The following is a 22,224-nucleotide window of genomic DNA, read 5'->3' on the forward strand; positions in this document are numbered from 1 at the left end:
TCTAAATTAGTAAGTGGTCGTTATAGCAGCAGAGCTGTGTATATAAAGAATTAAGTTGCCATTGCCATTAGACAACCGTAACATTATCGTTAATATCTTACTAATTTTATAAATGCGAATGTTTGGATGGATGGATGTTTGTTAGAAGAGATACCTTCTTCAGAACGGCTCAACGGATCTCGATTAAATTTGGCATAGATGTAATACATTTACCGATAATAATTAATTCAAAAAATCTAAAAATGTGACACTCCGATGATAGCCCAATGATTTTCCACATAACGAGTTCCCTCTTGTAAATAAGCCAAGCACTAATGTCATACAGATCTCAATATCGAAGGGATATGACGAGTTGCTCGATGTGTGTGAGCGTTACGCCTCTTCCTGTCATTTTCAACAATTTAATGATCTAATTTTAATTTCAAAAGCAACAAAAATAATTTTCATTAAAGAAAATATACAAACGTTAGTTATAACAAAAAAAAACTACCACTCACGGTTGTGAGTAGGCTGGGAGAGTGTTCCCAATAAACACGGGGGAGCGGGTGCGGGCGAGCTAGCTACAATTTCAAACATACGAAGTTAAATGAGAGTGTTAACATCTAACTAGCGGTGGAGTTACTACTACTAGTAAGTTTAAGCGGTTTGCTTCAATCGCTCGCACAAACGCCTGGCGGCTAAGAACACGCGCCCGCACATTAGATATGCACAAGCACTGAGGCGCGGGTGAAGCGCGGCAAAGGCGCGGGCGCACAACGCCCGCATAAAACAAGTGTTTGCACTTCCGCATTTACTCAGTTCCAGCAAAAATGCACAGCGGGAGAATAATAAGGGAAACGTAAATTCTCAGATACAATGTAATGATTACTAATATTATAAATACGAAAATAACTCTGTCCGTCTGTCTGTCTGTCAGAGAAAGGATATAGGCTACTTTTCTAGCAGCTTGAATATTAGTATATATCTCTTTCCTTTGATTATTCCAGGCAGCAAGCAGTCGTAGCAATATGGTAAGTACCAATAGCGCGGAACCGTCATCTGAAGTTTTCGAATAAGGGAGAAAGGATTAGAGTAAAACAAGCGTTGCCGTTACATGTGTTTATTGACAACAAAACAATAGCCGGCCATGGGGGGGGGGGGCCCGCGGACAGGGAAACAACAAACTATAGAAACATATCAATTTTTACATAGCATCCTATAGGATTATAACTGAATATCATAGAATTTAAAGACTCCAATATGTTAATATCTCTACATTTTAAATATTTGCTGCAAGACCGAAAACTTTGTTACGTATAATAGGAGTTTGAGCTCATATATGAATGTAGATTTGATAGTAGTTATATAAGTTTACATATGATTAAGATCGACAACGTGACATGCTCCTCCTCCCTCCGCACTGCTCCCACTGCGTGCAGAGCATCATATCTGTCCAGTACCCATTTGGACTTTAGTGGAGCGGCGCATGAGGAGGGGGTGCGTTGTCTTTTTCACTAAACACATACAATACCTTAGGAAAACAGTAACGTATATACATTTACATTATAGTCATATGTGAATATTTATAGTTTCACTAATATCTGCTAAATAAAGATATATTTCACGTCGTAACTAACTTTGAACTGTGATCTGGAACACTGACAAAATAACACAATAGACAAGACAAACTTTTCGCTTGCTAGAATATTCTAAACTTATAATTATTATAACATAGTTACTATATTACATACAATCAGTATGACATTGTACGAGCTTGTCGCTAACAATACTATGACCCTACACTACAACACATAGCCGTGGTGGTCGGAGGACGCGACCGATGGCGGGCCGCATCGGGTCGTACCACTCCAGCGCCGACGGCCGCTTCTACCGTCCGATCATATATTCTACTTGACAAAAATCTTCAACTATTATTATTTCAAAATATATTAATAGTGGTCTCCGTAATATGAAGACGCCACGCGGCCACGCCGTGCGGCCACGCTGTGCGGCCACACCGCGCCGTCAGACAATAACTTTTATTGCCATTCACAATCATTACGATACAATGCTTTAGCTACAGGAAATGTGGGTACAAAAATATGAACTTCACAGTGAAACAATTGCGTTACATTGATACGAGCTCGGTCACGTGCTACATAGCACATGGCACACCGCACGCCACACGTAATATGCCACGTTTGCGGTAGCGTTCTCAATAGCTGTAATTATTACTTTTTAATCTATTCGATAAACAATATGTCATGTCTTGTTAAGCTTACGAAGCTTATGTTTTTTATTCTTATATAATCTCTTCTTATATATAGCAATTCGCACTCGTGCACCGGGCGATGGATTGCTCAGCAACAGGTGCAGAGGCAACGCGGTACGGAGGCCACGCGGTGCGGCAGTCCGCGGTGCGGAGGACGCGCGCTGCGGCAGTCCGCGGTGCGGAGGACGCGCGCTGCGGCAGTCCGCGGTGCGGAGGACGCGCGTTGCGGAGAGCAGTAGCCTTTTAGCGCAGGTGGTAGCTCGGTCGGTGCGCAACATTTTCTTTCTGTTCAGTGTACTCAGTCGGAGTCGGAGTCGGAGGAAGGGGCGCGCTCGGGGACCGCGGGTGCGGCGGCGGGCGATGCGGTGGGCGGCGCGGCGGCGGCCAGCGCGTACGCCGGCGCCGCCTGCCCGCTCGTCCTCTCGATGCCCACGCTAGAACAAAGATGGGTTTTCAACATGAAAGATCACAATGCCAAGATCTGGATGACGTGGGCGCAGTCGTGGGCGCGGGCGTGGGGCGGGGACACTCACATGTACTCGTGGCGCGCGAGGTAGCGCACGTACTTCTCGGGCGGGTCGGCGTCGTGGTTCTGCAGCGAGACGGAGCGCACGGTGGTGTGGCTGACCTGCGCCGCCGGCATGGTGAACTCGACGAAGGCGTGCGGCGCCAGCTCCGGCGGCACCTGGTCGTACGAGGTCAGCGCCATGCGGCACACCAGGTTGTGCGTCGTGTACGCGCCTGCCAAACACTTCCAACTGTTGGATGGGTTCTCTTGTTATCGTATGCGAGCAGAGAAAGAGGTAGGCACCTTGGCCCTCCTTGGGCAGGCGTGGCATGCGCCACACGATGGCGCGGTGCTGGTGCTCGTATTTGGCCTGGCCCGATGTCACCTCGATCAGAGACTCCTGGAGCGTGTCCACGGCGCCCAGGAAGCGCTCGATGCCTTTGATCTTGCCGGTGCGTCTGCAAAATAAATTGTGTTATTGAATTTTATTATATTTGTAAGTTGTAGATAAGTACATATATGTTTCTTAGTCCGCGGTCTGGACGCGCTTCACGCCGCCGCAGGACCTCCACAGATAAAAATTAATGACTCTTCTTTTAGTGATAACTAAAAACAATTTTTATGCGGTAAAACACAGAGTATGGTCGCCTTTAGTTTGTAAACATGTCTATGATCCTCATAGTGAGAAGCGCTAGGTACCGGTGCGCAGACTTCACGGAGCCGTATCGGAAGTGCTTCTCGACACGGAACAGATATATCCAGCACTCGGGGATCGGGAAGCGGATGGCGACGTCCTCGCATGGCACCTGGCCCAGCGCGCGTGACGCGAACCCCGGCACCAGTACGTCCGCGCGCAGCTCTACCTGCGCACGCGCAATACAACCTCCAGTTTCCTCAAATTCTACATTATTGTACATGTATGTAGTTACATATTTTATGTTGACAAGTTTTATCTTAGACGAATAAAAAAATGTAATACAGATTCTTTTTTATACAGCACTAGCTTTTACCCGCGACTCCGTCCGCGCGGAATAAAAAAAATAGAAAACGGGGTAAAAATTATCCTATGTCCTTTTCCTGGTTCTAAGCTACCTGCCCACCAAATTTCAGTCAAATCGATTCAGCCGTTCTTGAGTTATAAATGGTGTAACTAACACAACGTTCTTTTATATATATAGATTTTTATAAAAAAAGTAATACATCCATGAGGAAAGTGCAGGGAAAATGCGACTAGCGCTGATTACCTTGTTGCCGGCGACGCACCAGGCCGCCTTCAGCTGCAGCGGCAGCTCGCGGTTCTTGGGCGGCCGCACACGGAACCGCATCAGCTCTATGTAGCACGCGTCGGGCGGCTTGAACCTGTAACATGTTTGAATTACTAATCGAGCTGTTGTAATTCGTTCGATATGCAATTTGCTGGCACTATTTGTCGTAATTACCTAATAATGCAAAGGAAAAGTAACGTAACATTTAAAAAGTCGTGGTAAATATCTGCAGATATATGTAAATGTAGATTGTATCCTTATCCATATTCGGCGCACTTGAGTATCTGTGATTCGGCGAACTCTTGCGGCTGCACGCAGGCGTGGAACTCTGCGTTCTCGACGCGGATCCACTCCTCGGTGGCGACGGGGATGATGTCGTGACGGCCCACCACCTCGCGCCCCTGCCGCCGCAGGTCGTTCAGCCCCACCTCCACATCCGGCATGCCTGCACACACCCACATACACCAATGCGAGGAATTTAGTAAGTCAATTTTTGTTCACATTTTATCAAAAGTAGTAGCGTTTTTTTGTATGAGCAGGCAAGCAAGTAATGATCTCCTTATGTCTAACGATCATTATCGACCATAAAAGCAGGGGCTAGCGCTAGCTATACGAGTATCGGAATTGCCCGACCGTCTGGTCGCTTTATAACATTGTATATAATGTATGTAAAATGTTATATTCTAGTCGCAGCGACTCTTAGTCATGTTTATAATTATGATGCAGTATGATATTCATATGACTACGTTAAGCAGTGGACAAACTCGGGCTAATAATGATGATGATGATGATGATGATGATGATGGTATATATAATGCTAAAGCACTGACCACTGAGGAAGCCAAGGAAAAAGATCCGCACGCGGGCTATCTGCTTCAGCACGCCGCCCTCCGCGTCCTGCTCCACGTGCAGCTCGTCCACGGCAGTCAGTTGCACCTGCGCACACGCCGAGCGGTCAGCTCTGCCCGCTTCTGCCAGCCCTTACGTGGTATTTCGCTCTGTCTCATGAGGGTGATGGCACTAATGCGCTCAAACTCGACTCGACCGACCGAATCTTCGTTACCGCCTACACCTATTCCTTAAAATAAGATACTTTTTTCCACGGACCATACGTTGACCGCTTTGAACCATAATAACCTAGAGAAATGTATTCGTTGCGACGTGGACGTGCTCGTGCGCCGATTACCTCCTCCATTTTGTAGGTGAGCGCGCGGTCGCGGTGCGCAGGCAGCCGAAATAGCGCCTCCTCTACGCAGCACGAGAACTGCTTCACGTCCTCGTAGCTCAGCGAGCCCAGCTTGAACAGCTGCGACACCTACGCACCGCAAACATTACTATTGCTTATAATCTCACGACAACATGGGCACATTTATTTCGTAAAACACCATCTAGCTCGAACCTGCGGCGCGTGCTCGACGGGCAGGCCAAGCTTGCGTAGGTCACTGCCAAACTCTTTGACGCCCTGGTAGTCGCCTTGCATGGCGTACGCCGCGAACTGTGACAGTTTGCTGGTGATGCGTTCTGCCTTCGTCACTTGCCCTGGCCTGCGGTCAAAGCCCACACACCTCTATACTCACACTGCATAAAATACTCGTACTCCCGAAGCCTCCCAAAGAATATCCCAAAAGCTTAAGCTTAAGTTTAATCTAGCGGTCGTGGGTTCGAATTACGTCATTAGACTAATCTCGTGAAGAACCATCCTAGCACTAGATTCGACCTTATTTGGTTGAATGTTTATAAGAAATATCAGACAAAAATCTACAAAAATCAATTAAAAGATACAATAGAACTCGCTTAATACGATCAAATAATACGCCATTTTATATTATTCCCTACACCTACACCTACAACTAGAGACATATTTCTTAACGCTTTCTTAATCCCGTTTATAACTTCTATTATATAAACACTCGATACACTTATTCCCCTGTGGCAAAACTGCTCATGTTATGCCAAAAAGCTAGAAAAAAATATGAAAGCCCACAAGTCACTAATTATAACTGTTCATATTGTTGGATAATTCGTTCTGAATATATCGCCACAAAAATGCTGTTTCCCATCAAATCAGAAGGGAGTTGGAGACAGTGGCACAACAAGATTTTTTGATACTTGGAATGCAACACTTGCATTTACTTGACATTATAATAATAATAATAATAATCAATTTATTTGCCAGAATATGGTACAAATGGTGTTACATGATTAGACGAACAAACATATTCTGCCACGTATGGCATGCAAATATTATATTGAATGCAAATTTAACCTTATTATGTAAAATCATATTAGTAGGATTATTTTAGTCATTAATTATTTATTTATTATTAGGTCAACATTTTGTAAATTGTCAGCTAGGAAGTGTTCAACACTATAATAGCATTTATCCAACAGCAAATTAAATAATTGATTTTTAAACCGTGTAAAAGGCAATTGTACAATATTTGAAGGTAAATTATTAAATATCATGATACACATACAATAAACATTTTCCTTAAATAATTTAAGCTTTATCTGAGGTAAACGCAGTCTATTTTTATGTCTACATCGGCTATATGTACTATCGCTAAATGTTTCAAATAATTGAGGGTGTTTTTTCACAAAGATACATATTTCTAAGATGTATAGGCAGGGCAATGGTAAGATTTGATGTCTTTTAAAAAGTGGTTTGCAACTATCTAAGAAGTGAGTACCACATATTGCTCTGATACATTTTTTCTGAGCTTTGAAAACTTTATCTGCCTCTACTGAATTACCCCATATTATTATTCCGTATCTCAGAATTGATGATATGTAAGCGTGGTAGGCTATCAGTGCAGTGTTTATGTTAACTATTTGCTTTATCCTCTTTAGTACATAGACAAATCGATCTGTTTTATTGACAATTTTCTCTATATGTGGTTTCCAACTGCAATGTTTGTCCACGGTTATACCCAAAAATACACAATCGCTAACACTTGAAAGTTGATTATTTTTGTAGTGAATGTTTAATTCGGTTGTGTGTGATTGCAGTGTTTGAAATTGTATAATATTAGTTTTATTCATATTTATTTTAAGATTATTTTGTTCTAACCAGTTAATAGCCTTATCTAAAGTACTAGTAATTTCTTTTTCTAAGTGTGCTTGGTTTTCACATTTTATTATTAATGTAGTGTCATCGGCAAAAAGTATACAATCTTTGTTAACTGCATCAGGGAGGTCATTGATGTATATGAGGAAAAGAAGCGGAGCTAATATACTTCCCTGAGGTGTGCCACAATTGTTTTCTCTAAAATTGGATCTGAAAATTTTTTGTTCGCATTGATTAGTTTTTGTTATTTCTACACATTGTTGTCTATTCTCTAAATAGCTTTTTATCCATTCATTAGCTTTCCCGCGTATACCGTAAGAGGAAAGCTTTAGTAGAAGAGTTTTATGGCATACAAAATCGAAAGCTTTCGTCATGTCTAGGAATATACTACAGACTTTAGTTCTATGATTAAGACTCTCAGTTATCTGTTTAATCAGTGAAAAACATGCTAAAGTAGTGGAGCTATTTTTCCTAAATCCAAATTGTTCCTGTTTAAGTAAGCTACATGACGTCATGAAGTGTTCCACCTTATAATACATAACCTTTTCAAAGATCTTCGACAATATAGGTATTAATGTTATCGGGCGATAGTTGCCCATTTCAGTTCTTTTTCCTTTTTTATACAGAGGCTTGACAATTGACTTTTTTAACCGTTCTGGGAAAGTACCTTCCGTTAAAGATAAATTTATTATATGGGCTAGGGGGTTAGCGAGACTAGTTGCGCATTTTTTAAGTACTTTAGTGTTTATGTCATCATAGCCTGTAGAGTTGGTATTTTTTAGGGTTAGGATAATTTTATAAATATCTATGTTATTTACCGGGGTTAGGAATATAGTTTTTGGATTTTCCGGGATAATTGAGTTTACTACTTTATTACTATGTACAGTTTGATTATTATTGGTTAAGGAGATATAGTAGTTATTAAATAGTTCGCATATTTTATTAGGATCATCATGTAGTTTATTGTCAATTTCAATAGAGTCTATTTCGGAATTGGATGTTATGTTATTTGTGTTCTCTTTGATTAAATGCCATGCTGCTCTACACACGTTTTTAGATTTTCTTATATATTTTAGGCTGGCTATTTGTTGCGCTTTGTATATACATTTTTTTAGAATTTTAGTATAATTATGATATATAATTTTATTGCGTTTTTTATTATGCCTACATAAATGATATTTAAGATATAATGTCCTTTTCATAATACAGCTGCGTTTGATGCCTTTTGTTAATCCTCTGTTTTTTACATTTTTTCCAGTGACTTTAACTTTAATGATAGGGAAACATAGATTGTAGAAAAGAGTTATGGTTTCATGTAGTGAGTCAAAAGCTTCATTTACTGTTTGGTAGTTGTATACCTCAGAAAAGGATAGGTTTGAAATGTAATAATTAAATTTTGCTATATTTTCTTCACTTAAATCTCTAACATTTTTAAACCAAAAACTTGAACTTTCTCGAATATTTCCGCCGATTTCTAAGTTTACTCTTACTGATTGTGCGGATTCGTGGTCTGAGAGAGCTAAGTAATGAAGTGCACTTTTTGTGTGTTGTATGTTACTTACTATGAGGTCTAGGCATGCGTTTTTCCGTGTTGGTATTTCTATGTGGTTCTTAAAGTTATTATTAGTTAATATGGAATTTAAAGTATCAGTATTTTTGTCTTTTTTTAATATATTTATGTTCCAGTCACCGCACATTATAATTTTCTTGTTTTTATATTTACACAGAGTAGTAGCGAGTAGTTCAAGAGAATTAAGGAATACTGTTGCATCAACTAATGGCGTTCTGTATATACATACGACAATAAGGTTTAGTTTTAATAATTCAATAGCACAAAATTCAAATTGGAGTGGGATTGGAGGAATTACATTATTAACTCAGGTAAAGTCAGTCAGTTTATTTGTACATTATACGAATAGAAACCATAAAGAATTCTACTCAAAACACACGCCGCTAAATACGTAGTCTCACAAGAAGAAAAAAAAATCGAGTAGTACTTAAGTATTATAAGTTGAAGAAACGCGGTGGAAATAAGAGATGACCGACCTGACGCCTGGGCGTTCCTTGTAGAAGACATACTGTAGCTTGACCGTGAAAATCTTGCCGAACTGGTCGAACTGCTGCGCGCCGACATCGGATACGGAGTAGCAGGCCTGAAGCGGCAGCTCCTGCAGCGGCTCCTTGTCCGTCGCAGAGCCCAGCAACTGCACAGCCGGCGACTCGCCCACATATACCAGCCTCACGAACATCTTCTTCCAAAACCTGCGTACATCAACGTGTCCCCGATGGAGGGCCAGTTCTCGGTTCTACACTCCTAATACTACTGCTGGAATGCGTAATCATTTAGACATCTGCAATGAGCTAACAATTTGCAGATGTTTTCATTCAATAAACGAATGGAGCATAAATAAATGAAAAGTTATTTCCTGATCCCAACTTTTACGTACCTTTGGCCGGTAATTTTTTTCTTATTGGGCTGTCGGAGGTGCATCTCCCAGCCCGGGCCGGTGTACGTGGTGCGCGGAAAGTCCTCCAGCGGCGCCGATACGTCCTCGTCAAACAGCGGCGTGGGCGGCGTCTCCCCGCCCCCACCAGAACGCCGACGGCTATCTTCTGAAGTTTTAATGTAGAATGCATTGGTGAATGGTATCTTGACTTTTTCAATAATGATAGAAACATATTAACCTAAGTGCGGCATTTTTCACTACATAGAATTTCATACTCGTTGGTTTGTGCTCGGTGTCAGTTGTAAAATTCAAATTATTACAGAATATAAAACAACAAAGACATATGAGTAAGTCCTAACCAAATTGCGTGTCGATTCCGGTCTGTAGTTCAGCTTCGCCCTTGTCGAATGGGTTGGTGCGCGGAGACTCCGGCAGCGCGTGCGGACGTGGTGGCGGAGCCAGCACGGGCACCGCCGACTCTGCTCCGGCCGTGTCGTCTTTGGGTCTGCCAATTGATTAAGGTCATAAATATGTAGCATACATATATAAATGTATCTTTAGGGCAACTAAGAGCTACCTAATAAATACGGTGAACGTATCATCGGCGGAGTCTCGTGACCCCTGGCGATCGAGGCACGGCGTAGCTGCGGGCGGCGGCGCCTGAAGACTCAGGAAGGGGTCGAAAGCCTCCGCCTCGAACCCGCTCGGCGCCGCCTCCGCGCCGCCGTTGTCACCCCACGCATCTGTAAGGCGGTATTACTAAATACAAGTTTTTAAAGCCCACGAATTTCATTTTAATAATTTATTTTTAAGTACCCGTGTGCATGTGGCTGGGGGTTGCAGACTCAAATTTAGCGGAAAACGCGTCGAACGCATCCTCGGATGGTTGGCCAGACTCCTGTACGATGGTTTCGGATGTATCCCAGCCGAGGTCAGAAGTGGACGGAACACCTGTATTGTTCCCGCCGTAACTACTATCCGTATTAAAGGCGATGTCTTCATTAACCACTGTTCCTCCGTGGGATTCTACAAATATTTTGTGTTCTGCTTCCGGAAATTGTTCAGTGGGTTGGGCTTGTACAACCGCTTCGTTTTGATTTTCTTGAGCCTCTGTACTCGATGACATAAAAGCGTCTTCAGGTTGTGATGAAAATATATCAGAGACACCATTGCCAAAGCTTGGCAAATCGTCATCGATTTGGTCGTCAGTGTCGAATGGATTTTTTTCTAATTCCGTCAATTCTTGGAACTTTTCATCAATATCTTCCATGAAAGGTGAAGTATTTGTTTGTGAAATATCCATGGGTTCAGAGCAATCCATAGGAATAGCAGTTTCATCCATTACATTGTCGGTGCTCACAATGTTATGTTGAAACATTGACGTATTGGAATTTATTGTTGTAATCATACTTTTCATCGAAGGCTGTATTTCAGTGCACGAGTCTGAATGCATATCTTCTAAATCACCACTTAAGAAATCGATTTGTTTTTCTTCTTTTTTCGGGGCGGAATACAAACTTAAAATGTCTTCCTTTGTTGGTTTTGTGACTACGGGGACAGGTGCATCAAAAAGGTTTATGTCATCCGATGGCATTACTTGCCGCGGTTCCCCGACGCTGGGCGGCGCTTCAGGTCGTGGGGGCACAGCGCAGGGCGGTGCCTGAGGTCGTGGGGGCACGACGCTAGGCGGCGCTGGCCGCGGGGGTCGTGCCGGTGGCGGCCTTGCTGGCTTATTTTTGCTGTCGTCGACATTTTCAATCGTTGCTCCCTCCTCATGGGAATCCGGATCAGGCGTAGGGCTCGGAGAATGAATATCTCGGACCGATACCGGGCTGGGTGTTCGAGTTGGTGGAATGCGATCGAGTAGGTGAGAACTGGTAAATTCCATTTGACCGGTCACACTTAAAATTAAGTTTTGTGTTTCAGGAGGAAGTGAATGTGTAGGCGGCTCACGATTGCACGTTTCGCCTACGGTTGGACTCGGTGAATCCACTATGGTAGAGACCAGATCTAATTCTGTTGGTTTTGTAAACTTTTCTGAGTCCGACTGTTGACCTATAAACATATCCATTGGGTTATTTTCAAAGTTTTTAGCGCCCAAGTTTGTTGGACTTTCTCCTCCAAAAATATCAACAGGAACTGTATCACCGACAGGTGGCTCATAATTTTCTCCAAAGTCTGAAAAGGGATTGCTAGCTACAAATGGATTGTCTCCTGTTAACGCTGACGATTCAATGTCGGCCATCATAAAAGGATTAAGTACATCAGCTGTTGCCGGGGCCGACGGCTCGTTCATACTCAGGAACGGATTATAAGCCATTTTTATGATGTCTACAATTAATTCAGAAGCTCGGATTCAAGCAATTTTAACTCTGTTTTTCCAGGATTCAGAGCCGTTGCAAAAGAAGTATCGAAAGGGTCAAAGTCCTCTTGTGATTGCGTTAAACCTACAGGCTGTGGTGTTAGAGCTTTAACTTGGAAAATATCGTCCGATGTCTCTAAAAAGTCGTGATCTCCTTCAGATTCAGAAATAACTTTAGAATCTTCGACATCGAATTCTTTGGCTAATAATTTTAATTCTGTTTTACTCGGTTTAATATCAGACGCAAAGGAAGTATCAAACGGATCTTCTTCAACTTCCTGAACGTTGTCCTTTTCTAACTTTAGTCCTGAAGGCAGAAGTACTTTAGCTTGTATGTCAAAATTGCCAGTATTAAAAAGATCAGTTGCGTCAAAATTATTTTTTGTGCCTTTTAGTTGAGGATATTCTGAATGACGTCTTTTAGTTACGTATTTTATATTGTTAGACAAATCTTCGTCGGAGCGAGTTCGACTCAATTGTTCGCTGACTTTGTCAATAAGCTCACCAGTCTCGCTTATGTCCTCGGTTATTGAAAGCTCTTTTGTGTAATATGGAGTTAAAGGCTTAATTGGCTTGGATTTGGAATCAAGATTAGTACTTTCTACACCATCAACATTAAATACAACACTTTTACTAACAGTAAGATTCTCTGGTCGCGATGCTCTTCGCTCCTGTTGTTTAGGCTCGTCAGCTCGTGGATCGAAATCCGGATCACTTGGCACGCGATAGATAACAGATTGCGTAGCACCGATCAATTCTTGCTCCAATAATTTTAGTTCAACTCTTCCTGGTGCTACGACTTTGTCCACAATGGTAGTGTCAAACGGATCTATATCAGAATTGTTTGCATCCAATGGATCTAGTGGCGAATCCCCTAACTGACTTAAATCAGTACTACTACCACCTAATAAATCGCGTGGTACTTTATTTACGTCAGTTTCAATGATATCATCCGATGTTATTGATTCTCTTACGCCCAAAGGATTTGTTAAATGTATTCTCACAGATGATTTACGTCGATTATTTAATTTTTCACGAACTTCTTCCGCACGAGGATCAAAGTCTTCGTCGTCTTCTAATATGGTTGGTTTTGATTCAATTTTTACTGATTGTGTAGTCGGTATCACAGAATCAGCGAAACTAGTATCAAAAGGATCATCTTGGTCTAAATACGGATCTAATATTTCAATTTGGTCTTCAACTATGCCTTCCGCAAAAACAGACTCGTTTTTGTCGGCTTCAAAAGCAGACCAGGATTCTTTAATGACGGGTTCGACTTTAATTTCTTTTTCTTCTAGTTTTATTACTTGAGGTTTTGTTTCAAGTGATTCTGTTGCTAATAATGTAAATTCATCATCCTCATCTTCGTCAGTTTTTGTTTTTTTTGTGTCGCCACTGGCAGGGTCTGAAATACTTTCTTTACTGATGCTTTTATTTTGTTGTAATAGCGACGTATGGAGAGATACACTCAGATCGATAGGTGTTGTTATAGGAATGTCAGTATCAGCATCCAATATACTTGATTCTATTGGTTCATTCTCGGTAGTTTTTGCAACTACTGGCAATTCTGAGTCAACACTCTCTAATAAGAGATCTCCAGGAATTATTCGTTTGCGCTTTTTGGATGTAACAGTTAAATTATCAATGCGACCCGTAAGAACTTCAACGGCGACTCCAATGTCTAAGGTCTTTTTGTCCCCCTTACTCTTAATGTCTTGTCCTTTGATTAACGCTTCGACATGAGATGTATCAAACAATCCATCGTCTTGAAATTCTTCAGGGGAGTCTGGTACGTATGCGAGTTTTACTTCGCCGCGTTCAACGGCTTCCACGTAAGAAGTGTCAAAGATGTCGTCCTGTTCCTCTTCCTCGGACTCTTCATCAGTTAATCCGTAGTCACTTTTATCTTCATCAGCATCAGTTGTAGTTTGTAAAAGTTGAGGGAAATCAGCCTCAGTGACTTCTACGACAGGCCTCGTGGGAGCTTCTTTGATTTGCGGCTCCTCCTCTTTAGGTTGAACGCGTTGAAAAAATGAAGTAGATTTGATTCGATCTAAATCACCTTGAGTTTTCTTAAGCACAGAATCTATTCCAGTCGTCAAATCTTTGAATTTCGACCACTCTTCATTTTCTTTTACGGCAGTATCTCCACTTTCAGTTTGTTGCTGTTGATGTTCTCTTCTATATTTTTCTAATTCTTCTTCTGTAAAAAGTTCTTCCTCCCCTTTACGCTTAGACTTTTTACCCTTTTTCTTCTTTTTAAGGCCTTTGGGTAATTTTAGCATTATATGAGCTTATTTTATTGAATCTGTGTTGCTGGAACAAGAAAAAAGCGTTTAAAAATATTTGCTGGGCAAAAGACAGGCAAAAGTTATCTGAATTGAGGCCACTCTATTAGTAAAGGTTCGCCTAGAGGGGAAAATGAATACATTCTTACATAACTTCGATTCGTTTGCGAATCTCAAATTGTCGAATTACTAGACTGGGGCACAAGTAGGATAACCTTCAACAGCGAATTAGATCATAATAGCAGTACACGGTACGACATTCTTGTAATAAAAGAATCTTACTCTTCACTACTTATTAGTTAGTACGGATCTAATAGAACGTCCTTTCTAAATGATGGCGTTGTGTAATTGCCAAGTCATTACCCTTATATATATACGGGAACTTAGTGACTAGATTTTTACAACTTTTTGTAACGGAAATAGCTGCGTAGCGAAACTTAGCATTTTTAATATTTCAAATATTTTATGGTAGAAAGTACATTATTTTTCGTTTAAATTGATTCATTGTTAAACGATTGTTTTATCCTTGTACAGTTTCAATAATACATAAATGCATTGGTAGGTAAGTACCTGCCAAAAGTAAGTGTTGTCTAAATATCTAGGACCTCATACTCGTATATTAGGTCCTTACATATGAAATTGGCGTTTTGTATGGGAGGAACAAAAAGTCGAATATTTTTTAATATAAGATATTTAATTAATCAAAGTATGAACCATTATTTTCTATGCACTTTTGCCATCTCATAGGTAGTTCATTGATCCCTTTACTAAAAAAACCAGTCGGTCGGGAATCAATAAAATCTTTGAAGGCGATTTGGACTGCCCCATCGGAGTTGAATTTTTTCCCTTGCTAGAAGTTATCCAAATTTCGTAAAAAATGGTAATCTGATGGAGATGAAGGTCCGGGGAGTACGGAGGATGTCTTAGACTTTCCAATTGAAGCTCTTCTAATTTAGTAGCCGTCTGTTGCGCAGTGTGTGGTCTAGCGTTGTCGTGAAGCAGCAGTGGCGTGGAGCGATTGACCAGCCTAGGTTGTTTAGCCGCTAGCTTTTCCATCATGGTTTGCAATTGCTGACAATAGACATCAGCCTTAATAGTCTGGCCAGATTTGAGAAAACTGTAATGAACAATACCGGCACTAGTCCACCAAACGCTTACAAGTAATTTTTTGGGGTTAATTTTCGCTTGGGGCAGGATTTGGCTGGCTGGCCAGGATCCAACCATTGCGCTGAGCGCTTCCGATTATCGTAAAGAACCCATTTTTCATCACAGGTAATGATTCGGTTTAAAATACCTTCATTATGGTGCCGGTTTAGTAATGTAACGCAACAGTCGACGCGCGTTTGCCGGTTTGCTTCAGTCAATTCGTGAGGTACCCACCTTTCAAGCTTTTTAATCTTCCCAATTTGCTTCAAGTGAATTAAAACAGTTTTATCACTAACATCGCAGCCTGCAGCTAACTCGGACGTAGTTTGCGATGGATCCGCTTCCACAATAGCCTTCAGCTCTTCATTATCAACTTGAGTCTCAGGCCGTCCACGGGGCTTGTTCTGCAGGTCGAAATTTCCAGAACGAAAACGTTGGAACCAAAAACGAACTGTGTTTTCTTTTACAACACGACCGCCATACACATCATTCACCCTTCGAGTCGTTTCCGCAGCACTAGTGCCACGGCGGAACTCGTACTCGTAAATAATGCGATATTTTAAGTTTTCCATTTTGTAAAATGAGTGACGCAAACAGAAAAAAACAGAAGAAAAAAAACAAATGAATGACGGTCATCGAACCACAAATACATGAGTCTATAGCTGTACAAATTTGAATTTGGAATTCCTTACCAAAGATAAGAAATTCGTGATTAAAGTGGCCAGTACGAAAAACGCCAATTTCATATGTAAGGACCTAATATTATAAAATAGAATTTCTATCATAGAATAAATATGAAATAAGTCGGTAATTAATTATTATAGTCAGTGTGTATTATAATGCCGTGGCCCTTGGCAATGACACGGCAACATTGCATCGTTTTAAAGTCCTATTGTGATGAAATCTTTATTGCGGCGGCGGCGCGACTTGCGCCATGATTTATAAGCCTCATATTATACCCTCAAAACAAAAATTACTCTTCAATTCTGAAGACCCTTATGTTCCTCTCTATGTCCGAGGAGAACTTAAATGAAATCTCACCCTAATGGTGTGTCAGTTAGTGGCACACTAAGCAAAGATAAAAATACACAGTGGAAGTTAAGGAATTGTATATATAATAGGAACAAACATAATATTAAAATAACATAAATTAGTTACACACATGACACGAACATTATTTTAAAGATAAGTGACATTCTCTGTCTAAATATTATTTCTCTAATAGGTATTCAACCTTATGTCATACCATAAAAAAAGGTTAGCACTCAAGAGATTCCATCTCTTTAACACTCCTCCTGAATCTCGTGCGTGCTTGTATCTTAACACTCTATAAGAACAGAACTAATAATAACTCATGCACCCTCATTCGCACAATCCCATTCCAATCACACACCACCCAAATTTTCCTTTCGACAAAGGCTTTGTTAGAGCATCAGCAACCATTCTCTCTGTCTGCTTGTACTCCAACCTAACTACACCATCTTCTATAGCATTCCGAACAAAATGATAGCGTATGTCCACATGCTTTGTCCTCTGGTGATGAACCGGATTGTTAGCTATTGCTATAGCTGACTGACTATCTGAATAAACTGTAGTGGATACAGTTTCCTGTCCATTAGTCATCTCAGTTATAAATCTTCTCAAAAATACAGCCTCCTTAGTTGCTTCTGATAAAGCAACATATTCTGCCTCTGCAGTACTAAGTGCCACTGTACGTTGTTTGGTGCTCTGCCATGACACTGCTCCTCCTTGAATAAGGAATATCCAGCCCGAGTATGAACGTCGATCGCTGTCACCAGCAAAGTCAGCGTCTGCGTATCCCTCAAGGATCTTGTGATGTTTTTCCTTTTTATACATCACTCCATGTTTCTTCGTTCCTTTTAAGTAACGAAGTACTCTTTTGGCTGCTATCCAATGTTGCTCCTCGTAGCACTCATTGAATTGGCTCAAGTAATTGACTGCATGTGCAATGTCTGGTCTAGTGCACACCGCCAGATATAGGAGTGACCCAATAAGTGCCCGATAAGGTAGTTTCTTATCTGGTTTTCTACCATGTGTGGGCTTCTCTAACTTCTGACCTACAACACTTGGAGTGTCAACCGGTTTACAGTCCTCCATGTTGTACATCTTTAAAAGCTTTTGCACATACCTCTCTTGGTGCAATTTGATACCATTTGAACTTTGTTCGATGTGAATTCCTAACATTAACTCTGCTTTCCCTAGATCTTTCATCTCAAATCTAGAAGTTAAGTCTTTTTTCACTTTAAGCATCTCTTGTTTATCATTCCAAAAAATGAGTATGTCATCGACGTACACAGCTAAAATGACGATTTTTCCATCTTGTGACCTCGTATAGACACACGGCTCATTTTCGGATCTCTTGAAACCCAATTTTATCAACTCCTTGTGTAGTTTGGTATTCCAAGCTCTTGGGGCTTGCTTCAACCCGTATAGGGATTTTTGTAAGCGACAAACATAATCCTTCTTGCCCTTAGCCTCAAATCCTTCGGGTTGCTTCATATAGACGACTTCGCTTAAATCACCATTTAAGAAGGCCGTCTTCACATCCATCTGGTCAATGTTTAGTTTTAGCTTAGCTGCTAAAGCTATCAGAACTCTTAAGGAGCTATGTCTGACAACAGGTGAAAACGTGTCAAAGAAATCAACACCTCTACGCTGGCTAAAGCCTCTCGCAACAAGTCGTGCTTTGTAACGAGTCTTCTCCCCCGCCTCTTCTTTGATTTTAAATAACCATTTAGAATCAACTAAGTTACACGAGCTTGGTGGCTTTACAAGCGTCCATGTATTATTTTTCCTGAGGGCCTCTAGCTCCTCCTCAATTGCAGCTTTCCACTTATCTCTGTCACGCCTTGACAACGCATCTTGAACAGTTTGTGGGTCCTGCGAAGCTGCAGTAGCTTGGTAAGTTATATAATCTGGAAACTGCTTTGCTTTCCTTTCTCTTAGAGGATATCTTCTGTTAGACTCCTCAGGTTCATTAACAGGTAAGTTATCCTCAGCATCTGAGTCTTCTCTCTCATCAGATGTCGCCCATACGTCATCATCCACTTCAGCTGTTTCGTTCTGGGGAGTCACATCTCCGTCCTGATCGTGTATTGACTCCTGCAGTCCACTTTCGCTTGGGATTGCTTCAGCGTTGGTTGTTTCTGGAACTCCTTCCAGTTCAATGACCGTATCTGTCGGCGGTACAGTTTCCTTTTCCGGTTCTTCTCTTTTGCTTCCACATGTTTGGTTCTCGAAGAAGATGACGTCTCTACCCTTATGAAGCTCGAATGTTGTGGGATCAACCAACCGGTAGCCCTTTGTTTGTTCACAATATCCGACTAACACTAACTCTTTGCTCTTAGGGTCCCACTTCTTCCTTTTCTGATCAGGAACATGTAGATAAGCCTTGCAACCGAACACTCTTAGGAAGCTAAGATCAACTTTCTTCCCAGTCCACGCCTCTTCTGGCGTTTTATTTCGTACAGCTACTGTAGGTGATCTATTTTTCAGATATATAGCAGTGTTTACTGCTTCAGCCCACAGCCGTCGACTCAAACCAGCTTCTTCTAGCATAGTTCTTGCTTTTTCAGTGATAGTTCTGTTAGCACGCTCTGCAACTCCATTTTGCTCCGGTGTGTATGCCACCGTAAGTTGGTGACAAATTCCTCTTGCTTTGCAGAACTGTTCCATCCGCCTGTTGACAAACTCTTTACCATTATCGGATCGTATCACTTTTAGTTTCTTCCCTGTCTGACGCTCTGTCAGTTTAACGAATTCAACAAATTTTTCGAAAACCTCCGATTTTTCTTTTAAGAAATAACCAAACGTCTTCCTAGTGAAATCGTCAATAAATGTAAGGAAATATCGATAACCTCCGTACGATTTTTCCCTCATAGGTCCACAGACGTCACTATGGACTAAACCTAAAATCTCTTTTGCTCTACTTGCACCAGTTTTCTTAAATGGCTGCCTCGTCTGTTTTCCCATAACACAAGCTTTACACTCTAGTTTAGCAGAAGTGTCAGAAAAACTTACCCCTTGCGCCATTCGACTTTTAAGCAATGTAAGGTTGCGTACCCCGAGGTGTCCTAATCGCCTATGCCACAATATCATCTGGTCTGTAGCTGTAATGGTTAATGCTACTTCCTGCGAACAATACTGCACTTTATATACACCGTTCTCTACAGTGCCTGCATGCGAAACTTCACCAGTCACCTTACATCCATCTGCTTTCATAATTTTAAAACCAGCTTTATCAAACACAACAACTAAATTTCTACTTGCGATTGTGCTCACACTTAATAAATTAGTTGCTAATTTAGGAACATATAATACTTCTCTAATCGATACATCCCTTTCCTCATTGACCACATTACCAACTTCTTCAGCATAAACAGTTTCACCATTTGCACAAGCTATTTTTACACGCTTATCTAATTTCTTAATGTCTCTTAACCACTCTCTTCTATTTGTCATATGGTTTGACGCGCCAGAGTCCAGGATCCACTCTCCGGTTCCTCCTCTGCCGGCTGTCGCCATCGCAAATGATGTCAGTGCTTCTTTATTCGCTTTGGGGTTCTTTGGACAATCTTTCGCTTTATGCGGGCCATCACATATAAAGCATTTGATAATGCGCGGTCTACTCGAAGACTTCTGTGGCTTCTTGTCTCTCTGACATTTGCCTTTAGCTTGTAGTGCATTTGACACATTACTTGAAGTTGCTTGATATGTGTCTTCCATTTGAAAAAGTTTTGTTTTGACATAGTCGGTTGTCAATTCTGTGTTTGAATTCTCCAACGCTAATCTCACAGGTTGAAAGGTATCGGTCAGGCCTTGAAGCATCAATGCTGCTAACAATTCATCGTCAATCTCCTTACCAAGATCGCTAAGTTGTTGCGATAAGGTCATCATGCTTGTGACATAGTCTCTGACTGTATTAAATTGTTCTAGCTTCAGACTGACTAGCTTAGACAATAATCTGCACCGGTTGTTTAGACCCTTATCTTCAAAAGCGGCCTTGAGAGCATCCCATGCTTCTTTTGCAGACTTTGCGTGACGTACATGAACAAGGCAGTGTGGTTTAATCATTAAGCAAATTTTTGCTCTTGCCCGTTGATCTCTCCTGACGTCAGCGATGTCACCTGCATCTGGTGTCGTCATTGTGTATTGCCACAGGTCATCATGGATGAGATATAGTTCCATCATGAACTTCCATGTGCTGTAATCTATACTGCCGTCAAGTTTCTCCATGGCGGGCAGACTCGAATTTATATTATTTCCTTGGGAACTATGCGACCTACTGTCGATTTGTGCTGTGCTGACAGCACTCCCATTGTTGTCCATTATTCAACAAATTCCTTCGATGCTGGTCTATAACCTAATGGTGTGTCAGTTAGTGGCACACTAAGCAAAGATAAAAATACACAGTGGAAGTTAAGGAATTGTATATATAATAGGAACAAACATAATATTAAAATAACATAAATTAGTTACACACATGACACGAACATTATTTTAAAGATAAGTGACATTCTCTGTCTAAATATTATTTCTCTAATAGGTATTCAACCTTATGTCATACCATAAAAAAAGGTTAGCACTCAAGAGATTCCATCTCTTTAACACACCCACGACTAAAAATCGCAATGAAATATGATGAAATGAGTGCCCACGACATTGGCGCGACTGTCTCTCTGATGCACATAAGACGAAAAACGAGAAAACCAACAACTTCTATTTAATATATTAGAACACGAAAATTTAACAACACTAGGAAAAAAGCTTCACTTCAGATTTTCGCAACAACGCTAAATGTATTTAAGAGTAAAATATATGTTTTAGTAATAATGGTCATTTTTTTACTAGTTTATATCCAATAAGGGGAATATCAAAATTGCTGAACAATAAGAATATATAAAGCGTGGGCAGTGCGGGACTGCTCCGCGCCGCCCGTGGCCCGCGGCCGGGTATCGATTGCTCGGCTCGTCTCATCCCCCGTCGCCCGCTGCACATCGCCCGTCGCTCGTCGCAACTCCACTTTTGCTGTGGAAGCGGGTCCTAAATATTATGCGGGGATATGAAATAAAAAAAATATACCTACTATGACAGTTACATAGTCTAGTAGTAACATTTTAACAGCGAAGATGATTAATTAAGTATAATATGTCGATAGCAACGAGATGAATGAAGAGAGGGTGAGCTGTAAATCCGCCGCGAGAGCAGCAAGTCAAAGTTGGCGATGTGACGGTGTGTGATGGTGAACGTCGGTCGACTAGTGAAGGCGAGAGACGGCGACCGCGGGCACGGCGAGCGCGGGACACGTACCGAACCGACTGCAGCCGGCGAGACCTACGGCTATCTCATACGACTACCGCTCTACGGCTAACGGCTAGGCGTCAGTACCTTCATGGCAACACGCGAACGGTCACGGACTCGGTCAGGGCGAGCTGATCACTGTGCTCGGGGCACCGCCGCTCGGCACTGAGCTGAGCTGCGCTATCGACCGAACACCGCCTGCTCCGCTCGCCCCCGCGGACCTGCGCGCGCCTCATTTTGCTTTCAGTCACAGTACTTGCAACGTCCCCTCCCCCCGTCCTAACCCGTCCCGCTCGCCGTTCTCAGCCCCTTCGCAATTTTGCCCTTGTTATGTAATAACGGACATTCTTTTTCCTACATCTCGAATCGATTTCCTTCTCTCATAACTCAAAATGTTGTCATACAAAAATACATTACATGGACAAGATGGCGACCGAGAACAGTCGCGCTTGCTGATCATTTATTTATTGAAACGTGTTTTAGTAAATCAAGTTATTCTAAGGAACAAAAAATATTTCTCTAGATCATGGTTTGCAAGAGTTGAGATGAAGTAGAGTAGTAAGTAGAAA

The 22,224-nt window shown here is 41.6% G+C and overlaps 1 protein-coding gene across 1 annotated transcript; it reads right to left on the minus strand.

The window, feature by feature from the left end:
- Positions 1 to 1,090: 1,090 nt before the first annotated feature.
- LOC106708442 (protein stoned-B) lies at positions 1,091 to 21,829 on the minus strand. Its single transcript, XM_014499953.2, has 16 exons — positions 21,743 to 21,829; positions 11,904 to 14,216; positions 10,355 to 11,835; positions 10,116 to 10,281; positions 9,898 to 10,043; positions 9,539 to 9,704; positions 9,138 to 9,353; positions 5,424 to 5,568; positions 5,211 to 5,339; positions 4,855 to 4,960; positions 4,301 to 4,469; positions 4,004 to 4,118; positions 3,459 to 3,622; positions 3,063 to 3,217; positions 2,785 to 2,992; positions 1,091 to 2,685 (listed from the first exon to the last, which is right to left on the minus strand). Exons 2-16 carry the CDS (start codon positions 14,183 to 14,185, stop codon positions 2,550 to 2,552), a joined length of 5,784 nt encoding a protein of 1,927 aa, XP_014355439.2. The 5' UTR covers positions 14,186 to 14,216; positions 21,743 to 21,829; the 3' UTR covers positions 1,091 to 2,549.
- Between the last annotated feature and the right edge of the window lie 395 nt (positions 21,830 to 22,224).

This window comes from Papilio machaon, chromosome 14 (assembly GCF_912999745.1).
Source record: "Papilio machaon chromosome 14, ilPapMach1.1, whole genome shotgun sequence".
Taxonomy (NCBI): domain Eukaryota; kingdom Metazoa; phylum Arthropoda; class Insecta; order Lepidoptera; family Papilionidae; genus Papilio; species Papilio machaon.